The sequence below is a fragment of the Dicentrarchus labrax genome, unplaced genomic scaffold, assembly GCF_905237075.1.
Source record: "Dicentrarchus labrax unplaced genomic scaffold, dlabrax2021, whole genome shotgun sequence".
Lineage (NCBI taxonomy): Eukaryota > Metazoa > Chordata > Actinopteri > Moronidae > Dicentrarchus > Dicentrarchus labrax.
In genome coordinates this window covers 25,890,615-25,903,179 of record NW_026136720.1, presented here as the reverse complement: position 1 = coordinate 25,903,179, position 12,565 = coordinate 25,890,615, and the positions used below count along the sequence as shown (strand labels likewise).

The window sequence follows — 12,565 nt, the reverse complement described above, 5'->3', positions numbered from 1 at the left end:
TCCATGGAGGCCCCACCTCACAACTTTTGGCGGCAAAAGGGGGACCTACATAATATTAGATAGATAGATAGATAGATAGATAGATAGATAGATAGATAGATAGATAGATAGATAGATAGATAGATAGACTTTATTAATCCCCGAAGGGAAATTGGGAAATTAGGCAGGTGGTCATAATGTTATGGCTGATCGGTGTATAATAAAGTTAAACGGTACATGGACTATAATTACATAGCTCCTTTCTAGTCTTAGACACTCACCCATCCGCACACATTCATTCATACGCTGATGGCAGAGGCTGCCATGCAAGGTACTAACTGCTCACCAGAACAGAAACTAAGGGCATTCATACACATTCAAACAACGATGCACAGCATTGGGAGCAATTTGGGGTTCAGTATCTTGCTCATGGATACGTCAAAATGATGCAGGAGGAGCCGGGGATGGAACCGCCAACCTTCTGATTAAAACAAAAAACAAAAAAAATATCCATATGTATATAAAGTACAGAAACAATATATCTTTATAACTTGATCACAAATGCATGGCAGAAAAACTAATCCATGGATTTGTTACTTGTAGGCTGTATTAATGCAACTCCTTATTATCATGCTGCCCCAGTAAGTCCACTAAGACACTCCAATTAATTCAGAACACTGCAGCACGAGTACTGACAGGAACTACGAAAAAGAGATCATATTTCTCCTGTACTAGCTTCTCTGCTCTGCCACAAGTGGCCTTGCATTCAGAGAGTGCAGTGTTCTAGAGGGGTAATAGTGTACTATGAGCTCTTTAAGATATGAAGGGGCCTGACCATGAGAGCTTTGTAGGTGAGGAGGAGGATTTTAAATTAGATTCTGAATTTTATAGGGAGCCAGTACAGAGACGCTAATACAGGAGAGATATGATCTCTTTTCCTAGTTCCTGTCAGTACTCGTGCTGCAGCGTTCTGTACGTAAATGAAAAAGCAAAGCCATCACAGGCAGAGCACACATCATAGCTCACGACCCCAGACACCCCCTCAATTTTTCACATTGGTCCCATCCAGGCGCAGATACAGATCATTGGCCTGTAAACGAGCTTGCTATGGCAGGAGTTTCTTCTGATTCTTCTGCCATAGCTTTACTCAACAAAACTCCCTGGTAGCCGTTATGTGTAAATACCTGAATGTATGTACAAATGTTCTGTGTTTAGATGTCTATCTTGTGTTAATGTTGTGTGTGTATACAGTATATGGGATTATGTACAGACTGTGGCAACACATTTCCTGGAAAGTACAATAAAAACTTTTGGACTACTGTCCATGTAAATGAACACTTGCTGCAGATGTTTCAGATAAGGAGTGTTTGTACCCTTTGAACCACTGTAAGGCTTTTAACACTTGGACTGCCACAATTTTAGCAACTCATACAGGTATCGTTAATGTCCACAAGCAGAGATTGAAGTGGATGCCCCAGGAAACAATGACGACTTGTCACACACATTCTAGTATTACAGATAAACTAAAATATGTTTGTAAAAAATATTTGAGGAGAGAAAAAGTCAACATATGAACAGAATACTGATTCATTTTTGATCAGTACTACCTAGTGTGTGACAGTTTGATCTGAGTTTGGTGCATTGAGCTGGACAGACTCACTGAGGTAGCACACAAGGTAGCCACGCCCTAAAGCATACGCTGCTTTATCCTCCATTTTACTCTAAATAGGACCATCATTTACAAAATCAACATCATGCTGTATGAATGATGGATGGCCCTACTGGCCATTAGAAAGAATACAGGTTTAAAACACTTTAATTCACCTAGAGGCTCTGTCGGCTAATTACATACTGTCAATGTGGAACTCATCTTAATGTAAGGTAACATAATGCCAGGGATTGCTGTGACTGAATGAATGGAACTGATTGTAGAAACACTGGATTCTGTAATGACATTGGCAAAGACATATTCTTTAATGTGGAGTGGTCATGTCATGGCTGATACCATGTCACTACTACTAGTGTAGTTGTTGCTTCTGTTGTTGCTTTGCACCTTAGTCTCTGTCTCTGTCCTTCTGTCTTTACCTCTCTCTCTCTCTCTCTCTCTCTCTCTCTTCCTCTCTCTCTGTCTATCTATCTCTCTCTCTATCTCAATTCAAATTCAATTCAAATTCAAAATGGGCTTCATTGGCATGAAAGTTTTTTAAAAACAATATTGGCAAAGCAAAGTATTCAAATACAATACAATAAATCAAAGATATATACATTATTATTATATGAACATTATATTAGTTATATGCAGTGTGTGTGTGTGTGTGCGTGTGTGTGTGTGTCTGTGTGTGCGTGTGCCTTGATCACTCACTGTCCCTCAGGTTGTGGCATGTTAATATATACTGGGCAGCAAGGTGTGCCCGCTCTCCTTCTCCGAGGAGTATTTTTAATTTGGAGAGGTCGTTCAGCTCTTTGAAATCTGGTATCAAAGAGCTGAACTTGTTCAAATAAATTTTTCTAGTATTATTTAATTTTGTACATGTAGGAGAAAGTGCATCTCTGTCTCAACCTCACCTGTTGAACAGTGACCACATTTTCTGTTTTCTTTTGGTTGCCATGATTTTCTGTGTCTTCCTGTTTCAATTGCCAATTTGTGGTCACTGAGCCTGTACTTGGTTAGGATCTGTCTCTGCTTTCTATCTCTGACAGTAGAGAGATATTCTGCTTATTCATAATCTCTTTTAAGGGCAAGATAACATTCCAATCTACTTTGGCTTTTAGTTGTTTCTTCCCAATGGTCCAGATAGCTTTCTTTACATTGTGCTAAAATTTGCTTTACTCTGTTTATCTCTCTATCTCTCTCTCTCTCTCTCTCTCTCTCTCACCCCAACTGGTCGAGGCAGACGGCCACCCACCTAGAGCCGGGGTCTGTCCGAGGTTTCTGCCTATTAAAAGGATGTTTTTCCTTGCCGCCGTCGCCAAGTGCTTGCTCATGGTGGGAACTGTTGGGTCTCTGTAAATAAATTTTATAAGGACTACGGTCTAGACCTGCTTTATTTGCAGTGTCCTGAGATAACTTCGGTTATGAATTAAAAAGTTCAAATGCAGTCAGAGTGAGTCATGTAAGTGTGGGAAAAAGCACAAAAGTAAACACTTTTTAAGGCTGCAGAGGTAGAGAAATTGTATTTATTTTTTTCAGATGACATATAGCTAAAAATGTTTTTTGCTATGATGGCTATTTCTTACTATATTTATTCTATAATATCAATAATTAACGACTGAAAGTCAGATAAATGCTCAAAAGCAAAAGTAATGCTTGTAAACATTGCAGTGGATTCTTTCTGTAACATTTTAGACTATAATGACAAACATGTACAACTTTGCATAACAGTATAACAAAGTTTCTGTTTCTACCCTCAATTCCTGGTTTAATGGCCCGAGGGAAGACATTTCCATGTGGAAAGAGGCTTTTTAAATGACTGCACAGAGGAAAACAAAGGGGAAATGGAGCTCTTGCAAAAAGTGCTAAGCATTAGGAAAATATAATAGACCCTCTTTGACAGTGGAGAGCAGCAGATATGAAGTTATTTTCATCATTGCCATTATCACCTACCCTAATACAAATAATGTTTTTATGTATCTATAAGGAGTACGGTCTAGACGTGCTTTATGTAAAAAGTGTCGTGAGATAACTTATGTTCATTCATTTGGTGCTATAAAAATAAAACTGAAATTTAATTGATTTGAGTAAATGGGCAACATGGTGGCTCAGTGGTTAGCACTGTCGCCTCATAGCAAGAAGGTCCTGGATTCCCAGCTGGGGAATGTACATGTTCTTTAGTTATCCTTTATTGATCCCGATAGTGAAATTCATTCTCTTCATTTGACCCATTGTAAGTACCAGGAGCAGTGGGCAGCCACCGTGTGAGGAACCGACTCTGGAGCCAGTGCCTTGGTCAAGAGCACTGACTAGAGAATCGACCTAACATACATGTTTTGATGGTGGGGGAAACCAAAGCACTCGGAGGAAGCTCACACAACATGCAAGCTCCACACATGTGAAAGGCCCTGCCCCAGCCTGGAATCAAAGCCAGGACCTTCTTGCTGTGAGGCAACAGTGCTGATCACTGACTCAAAACCATTAAAGGGACACTTCACCCATTTGCATTAAGCTTTGTATCATTAGAAACCCAGTCATATTTTTGAATGGTTGTGCATCATTCCCTCATTTTTCCCTGAGACTGGAGAAATATGGATTTCAGTGTTGCAGTTCCTGCTTCCAATGATGCAAAAATCGTCTCATATCTCTGTAGAGGGGGTGAGACTACAAACACTACTTCCTCATTTTTTTTTCACTCACGCTACAGACCTATTACAGATCAGTGGGTGGGACTTCACTTGCAGAAACTAAAAAATATAACCACCATCTTGTTTGGAAGCTAAGTTTGGAGGCGCTGTCGAGCCAGACGTTACGACTATGGTAGAAGGTAATCAATCTCATATGGAAGAAGAGGATTTCGAAAGTCTGATGGTCGAATCAGGTGTTCGTGGCTACCTTTATGAGCCGCAATATAGCAAAGAGCAGCTGAGGCTGAACAGGAGGCGGCTGAGGCTGCTGCCGCCGAGGCAGAGGACCTGCCTGTCGCGGACGAGGAGCCCGGAGTGGCTCGAGCTGGGGCGGACTGCTGGTGCTTGTGCTCTCACTGTGCGCCTACGGACACACGGACGTCTGACTGTAAAGTGAGTCTTTCTATTTTCTTTCTTATAACAACGTGGCATGTATGTACACAATTTGTTCAAGCATTATCACAAAGTTATTCCCGGTTAATACGTAACGTCAGCCAACTGAACTAACTTCTTTACTGCACAAACAGCTTGCAGTTGCATTGCTAACTACTGTGGCACGCTAAACACAAAGACCACGTATCGCTAACTGTGTGCTCAATGTCTTGTAGACAATATCGCCTAACAGCCTTTCTGGAATGGGTCCTGCAAGGCGAGAGATTGGGTCGAGGCCATCGTGTCGTTTTACCCGCTGATGTGGTGCAGGCTATCCGACAGAAACATCCAGCTCCAGATGGCCAGTACTGCGGGCACCAAGAAGTTGAGGACGCTAAGGAGGAACTACAACTGTCATTGTTAACATATTTATTTTTGTTGTTGCTGATATATTTCTGTAAATAAATGGTTCACATTCACGTTGTTGTAGTCCTTGGTAGTGTTAGTGGGAGTGGCTTGCGGAGCTGTGCATTGTGGGAGTTGTTGTCTTCCATACAAATGTGCTCTAAAGTCACTTTCTGTCTTTTCTCGGTCAAATAGGCACCAAATTCGAAATTTATGTTACATTTCGACTACATATATAACCCACTTTCAATAAGATTAATGTTTCCACAGGTGAAATGCTCCTTTAAAACATGTAAATGGTAAATGGTAAATGGACCTGTACTTGTATAGCACCTTTCTAGTCTTCTGACCACTCAAAGCGCTTTTACACTACGTGCCACATTCACCCTTTCACACACATTCACACGGTGATGGCAAAGTCCATCGAACAGAAACTAATATTCATACACATTCCCACACCGATGCACAGCATCGGGAGCAATTTGGGGTTCAGTATCTTGCTCAAGGATACTTCGTCATGTGGCACCAGGAGCAGAGGATCGAATCCACAACCTTCCGATTAGGGAACGACCCGCTCTGCCTCTGAGCCACAGCCGTGTATGTTAGGTTAATTTCAATGCTACTAGATTTAAGTGTATCAAGATCTGCTACAGACTTATTTCCCAGCATCAATGTGTCAACTCTCAGAAAAGCAGCAGTTTTATCCCATTCCCTCCGTAGACTGAGACATCCTAACTACTGTACCATGACTACTTCTTCAGTCGTTCCAGTGTCTGCTACATGTACCTGTCAAATGGTGCAGCACTTTGTGTTGCACTTTACATGTGATGTATACTTGCTTAACTAAAGCTTTTCTTGCAAAAGGCAGTATTTGTGTATTCTTTAACTATGTCTCTCTGTCTTCCCAGGTGATAGAGTGCATTACTCAAGGCAGGGTACTGGAGCGCCCCAGGCTCTGTCCCAAAGAAGTCTACGATATTATGCTGGGCTGTTGGCAGAGGGAGCCACAACAGCGCCTCAACATTAAGGACATCCAGAAGATGCTGTTTACTCTGATGAAAGCCACACCAGTCTATCTGGATATACTTGGATAGAAATGGATACGAGAGGAAAGGAATGGAATGTATTTTAGGTTGGACCAGATCATTACTGGACTAGAAATTAGTTCACTGGATCAAAAGGAAATGGATTGCCTTGGAGTGGAAGTCTAGCCTGGACTCACAGCACAGTCCAGTGAAACCATGAAACCATGTGAAGAGGGATTAGGGATGGACTGTACCTTGCTTCCAACTGCCTGACATGTAAGGACCGGATGAACGGTCTAAAGTGAAGTGTTTAACTGGATCGGAATGAACGGGATTACATTGGATTGTATCACATTATAATTGAAGGAAATGTCTTGGATCTTACTTAAATGGTTGGGTCCAGGCTTGTGTGGTCCAGTCTTGCTCCTTTTTGAATTAACTCATGGCTAAAAATACTTGACTATGAAGTATGGATTCGATCAAACTGGACTGAACTGGATTGACCTGATTGTACTGGTCTGGTATGGTTTCTTATCCTAATAATTTAGGTACCATCATTTCCTCATTTCACCTTGTCTAAATTAGTGCAGCTTTGGTTCTACCCAAGTCTTGATAAAGCCTGATCTAGTCTAGTAGAGCCTGGCCTAGTTTGACAAAATTTCAAATATTTCATTTTAGATGTGGTTTAGCTCGATTTAGCTTAATTTCATGAATCCTAAATTAGAATGATCTTACTTGCTAGCCCTGATTTGAGTTGTATTTCTGTCTGCTCATCACACAGTAAATCGCCCTTTCACTAAAACAGTTGGATTATTTGCCTAGAATTTTACACATCTTGAGTTGCCATTATTACTTGACCAGATTGGACTGTCCCTTATATATAACTTGAGAGTGTTCATGGCAAACATTTTGGAACATCTTTATAATATCATCATGATGACTCCCTACAGTTTTGAAGTACTAAATGTGTGTTAATTAAATCTATTTCTATTTAATTACCTACATTTCAGGAGTGAAACAGTTGTCTGCTTCTGATGGAATTTTTCATCCCAAAGTGGTGATCATAATCTTTGACTTGTGGTTCGTATTAAAAACCATCGTGGAACCTTTTCTAGCACGACTACTCCTGAAACAAGCAACATTCTTGTGGCTCCGACAAGAATTGCCATGATACAAACGTCAAAGAAAGAGGCCACAATGCTGACAAAGTAAACCACCAGATTCTAGAGAGCTATCAAAAAATAAGAGACCGGGTAGTTCAGGTATAATGTTAAGGGAATGCACTGTTCACATAACCATCTGTGTGACAGATTGCATTCTTTGAAACTGTTCATCAAACATTAAGGAAGTTGGTCAACAAGAAAGGACAGTCTGCATAAAACAAATATGTCTTGAAAGCAGTCATTGTGTTCTGAAGTGCTAGTCCAATGTCAGCCCACTTTTATAGTTTTCATCTGCAAAACCTTCATAGATACACCTTCTAGTCCTGGCCTCATGTTAGCCCCCTGAGCTCTTTACGTCTGCAAGAACCTGACCAGACCTTCCAATCCTGAGCCTGGAATTATGGCCTAAGTGACTGTCTGTCGCCATAGAGATGGACCTAAGTGCCTCCTACTTCTTTGTAAACACTCGGAACTCAAAAAATAGTCTTTCAAAATAAGAGCACTTTTACATTTTGTTTACATGCTTAAAAATGTACACTAGCTACAAACTTTCCTTTCTTACAAACAAACCTACTTTCAGCACTCTGTGTAAAAAACCCTCAAAAAAACTAATAAAATTATGAAAATTATACAGAAAAAATTACCCCTGGAGGAAAAAGCAAAAATGAAAAAAGTTTTTTTGTATACTTTGCAGCTTGACAAGAACGTCTTAAATGTTTTAAGAAAATACATATTCTATATATTTTTTTATTTTTTTTTTATTTAAATCAAAGTGTGGACTCTGCCATGCACCAAAGCCATTGGAATAATCTGCAACTGGATAGGAACAGAACTGATCACCATTAAAAGACAATAATAGGCTGGAAGGTAAACTTTAAGGGTTACTTTAAAAATAAGCCTTTTTGTGTAGTGTGATATAAGTGGATCCACTATGACGTCAGATTCCAGACACAAGAGAACTGAAAGGATAACGACGGAGCTAACAGTCAATAAACAAAATCGTGTTACTTTCAAAAAGAATGTATATACTGTAAATTTCTACATCTTGAGATGTGTTAACTTATTTCCTTTTCTTGAGTTTGATTATTTTTTAGCTTCTTGGTGTGTTGTTATATGGTTCAGTAAAAACCAATAGATATTTTGATAATATTTCTTTCCGATTGTAATTACAGTTATTATTTACTTCCATCTACTATCCATTCATAGAATGTCTTTTAAACATTATCGACATTTAAACAATTTCTACTCATTGCACTTTTAGTTGGTCATTTGATTGTAATGTATGATTCAGGACAGTAGAGGGAAGATGTACAGTTAGCGGGCCAGTGTTTTATTAACCTCAGAGTGCAAGTACTAGGATCAGAAACATTTTGGGATTTATTTGTTTCCATTTGCCAGCCAGAGACTGATGAAAAAATACTGGTATCAGTTTAATCCGTTTAGGTCCATTAATGGTGTTTGACCTAGCTTAGCATAAAGAGTGGAAGCTGAAGGAAACTGCTAGCCTAGCTCCCACAAAAATGGAAAAAGTACACAACAATTCTCAATCTATCTTTTCACCTAGGCATGGTTTTTATAAACAATTTCCCAAAATGTCAAACTGTGCCATAAATAATACAGTTTGCCACCTGCCTTGCAATTCATTCCGATCAGATTTGCACTGTTACTCTGAGAAGCCAGAAACTGCTAATATATATAGTTAGCTTCACTCACTCAACTAAGCATCCAGATCTGTCTCCGTATGTATTAGATTTGCTCCTCACTCACTATCTGAGAATCATAATGTTTTAAAATACACGGACAATGCCATTGGTCCAATCTCACCAGGATGACAATTTAGGGCATGGGGTCATTGGCTAGACATGCTCAACACGTTTGGTGTTCTGCCAAAAGCAAAACATTGGGTCAGTAAGCAAAGATTGGGTTTAACATCGGGTCACTTCATTTACCCCATGGCTCAATTTTTACAACTGATGTCTTGAAGCAATCAAAATTCATCACTCCATTAGCTTAAGGCATGAAAACCCATGCTAAACTGTAAATCAGTCAAGTTTACAGCAAAATGACAAATCTTTGTTTTTTTTAATCATAAATGATAGCCATAATAGTATTATTCATCTGTCTAAAGGTGAAGACAGGGCTGTCCCTCGGGGTTAAAAGACCGTGAAAAGTTTACCGTGGTCGGATAGGTGTGAGATACTACATGTAAGCCACTGTAACACTCTTCAGTGTAATGATGTTAGATTGTAATGTATCTCATACTGTCTAAGAACTAGTTTCTCAAAAGCACCTTTGTGTTAAAATAGTTCAACTCAACTCAAATTTTTACCTGGCATTGGAGCTGTAATGAAGATGTAAATGCCCATGAAGCCTGGGGAGATAGTACGGGTAGATCTGATCCCAATGCTTTTCTAAATTCAAAACACCTGTGTGAGGCCTTGGGTTTTTACTAAATTATATTTTCATGTATAAATTAAAACTGCAATGTCAGGATAAAATAGGGCCAGAGTTATCTTAGAGCCAGAGGTGCTTGTGTTAAACCTTGCCCAGAGTGTGAACTTTTCCAGCTTCTTTCTTTCTAAGCCCTTTCAAGAACTATTGTATGACACACAGTTTTCTGATTTAAGTGTATTCACATTAAACAGTTATATTCCATAATTATTCACATTTATGAAGATGTAGTTTTAGCAGGCACAGGAAACTTGTCTAAAGTTCAGTAGCTCTTCAGTTTTATGTGCAACTCAAAGCTTCATGTCTTTAACTCTACAGAAAAAGTCTGTTGCATAAAAGTGGAAAAAGATGAGAATGTAAAAACACACATCTGGTGGGTCAGTACTTCATGGCACATATGGTACATTGCATCTTTCTCTCACTGTAAAGGTTTTTTCCTGACTGTCCTCCAGGAAGACATGTTTTACCCACTAGTTGCTCAGGTACTTTGCACTGATGTGTAGCACGTTCCATGGACATGGCTTAGAAACAGTCTGTATTTATATACCACTATTATTGTGGTACAGAGTCCTAGGGGCCTTGTGTAATGGTAGTTCAGTGTGTGCTCACACCCCTGGGGTTGGTGATGTCAGATGTCAGACATCTTAGACCTGTCAACCCAAGCATTGATTAAGAAAACAATTTCTTTTGGGGTTTTTTTGGTTCCTGGAGGATGTTGTGAAAAAGTTACAAAATTGCAACACCTCTTCCAACCTCGTCCATGTTGAGCTTCAAATCTTTCAACTTACTATCTATTGATGGTAATTTTAGTTGTAATTATTTAATTATTAATTAGTATTCCATATTAATAGAATAGTGTATTTCATGAGACTGACTGAATCAGTTAAAGCTGCAGTAGGTAATTTTTTTTATAAAAATAACTTTTTGTTGTACATTCTGAAACTTTAACTATATCCTAAAAGTAGTACATAAGTGATAATCTGTGATCAAATCTAATGGCATTTGCAAAAAAATTTATTTAAACAAAGTCCACAGTCAGGCACTGATGATATTATAGTTAGTTATATCAAAATGTACCTTAAAAATGAATTCATTATTAATATATCAGACAAAATGGGACGCAGAAATTTGCCTTGCATTATTCGCTAGAATTTGACTGTTGGAGTGTTATTTATTTCCAAACACTACTGACTATATAGACAGACTTTGGGGTATAATCCAAGTTTAGATTTTTTCTGAATGACTCTTATCCATTGCCATTTAACTGTACAATCCACCTTGTTGCTAAGTGATTTAACAATTAACCCTGTTTTTTGGTAAAGTCTCAACTTTTTAGAACGCAGCAAGCGCACAACAGGTCATGTAACAAGGATATACCAATCACCTCCATAAGACATGCTGAGCAAGGTAGTAACAACATCGGGTTGAAAGATCAGTTAAACTGAAGATGCTTTTTTTCTTTTGTCTACATAAATCAAGCAAGGGGTTTATGCTGCTAGTAATCCATGTGTCTTTGTTGTGACTTTTGCTTAGTAACGACTGGCGTGATAGTAGTGCATCCTCCCAAGCACCTTGGTTAAAAGGACGAAAGCTGTGTGGATGGCATTTTCCAGGTGTTTTCCAACGCAATATGTGAATGGCCCCTTAGAAGTCCTTCCTTGTAGGGAGGCAGAAAGTCAGCGTGTGGAGGGAGGGGTGATAGATCAATGTGCAGCCTACTGACTGTCTTGCAGGGTACCACATTTGTGTCCAATCATCTGTAATGAATGTTTTAGGGGATAACAACATATAACATCAAAGTTACCATGTGCAGGCATAATAATTGAACTAGCCATCAGGACTCTGGAGGACTTTAAATGAGGCAGCCAGGTCTGGAACAACCATCAAGAACCTGACCCAGTTTTCTGATTTCTTCTGTTGACAGCAGACCTGACACAGTTTTGGCTGCTCAGAACAGTATTGTAAAGCACTATAAGCATGCCATGCTAGTACATGCAAGCTTCCTGGAGGACAAACTCACCGTGCAAAACGCAGAAAACTCTCAAATATTAAAACCAGACTTGTTATGCTGCTAAGTGTGTCCTGTATGATCACAGCCTTAAGCTTTCACTGAAGGAGTCTGAGCTCTATTCTTTATGTACTTCTAGTGCCATTTTGGTGAGGGGAAAGGGTTATTTTTTCTTTGTTCTTCAGCCATACATTTTCTAGTCTTTTTTGTTCAGATTTTTTCCACGCTCATTGTTCTTTCTATAATCCTCTGGACTCTCTTTCCATGCAATTTATTCAACCTTTCTGTCTCATGTACTGTCTATTCTCATTCTCCTTCGCTCTTCTCGTTCCTGCAAGTGTTTTCCTGCATCATGTCTCCCATACGTATATAAGCTAAATATGTTAAAACCATCATTACTCAATAATAAGTCAGTGTCTTTCTCTTCTGCTCTCTTTCTCTCTCTCTCTCTGGGTAACGTGTTGTATATCTGTCTTCATACTATAATTTATAACTCTATGTATTAGAATAATTTGACAATTTATATAATGTCTTTTTAAAAAGCTGATAGGTAGGGAACTTTTAAGGTGGCTCTGTGTATGATTCTGATTCATTAAAAGTTACTTCATCTTTGAATAGTTGTGTCCTTTTTCTTGCTCTGTCTTTGTTTGTCTTTTCTTCAACCAGCACTTCTCCTAGAACAGTTATTTGGAGAATGTATTCAGTAACACGGATTACCCACTTTAGCTTCTAATTAGATCTATCAATTATTGCTTTCTCTAAGTCCCCTGAATACTTCAAACATGCCAGAAACTAACAAGCTCGTTTTTCAGTAGTCTTGAAAA

The 12,565-nt window shown here is 39.1% G+C and overlaps 1 protein-coding gene across 1 annotated transcript in view; it reads left to right on the top strand.

The window, feature by feature from the left end:
• ntrk3a (neurotrophic tyrosine kinase, receptor, type 3a) overlaps nt 1-12,356 on the top strand; it is a 264,646-nt gene extending 252,290 nt beyond the window's left edge. Inside the window, exon 18 of the mRNA XM_051383180.1 lies at nt 6,003-12,356. Coding sequence (XP_051239140.1) covers nt 6,003-6,188 — 186 coding nt within the window. The 3' untranslated portion in view covers nt 6,189-12,356. The remainder of the gene's footprint in view (nt 1-6,002) is intronic.
• The last annotated feature ends 209 nt before the right edge of the window (nt 12,357-12,565 follow it).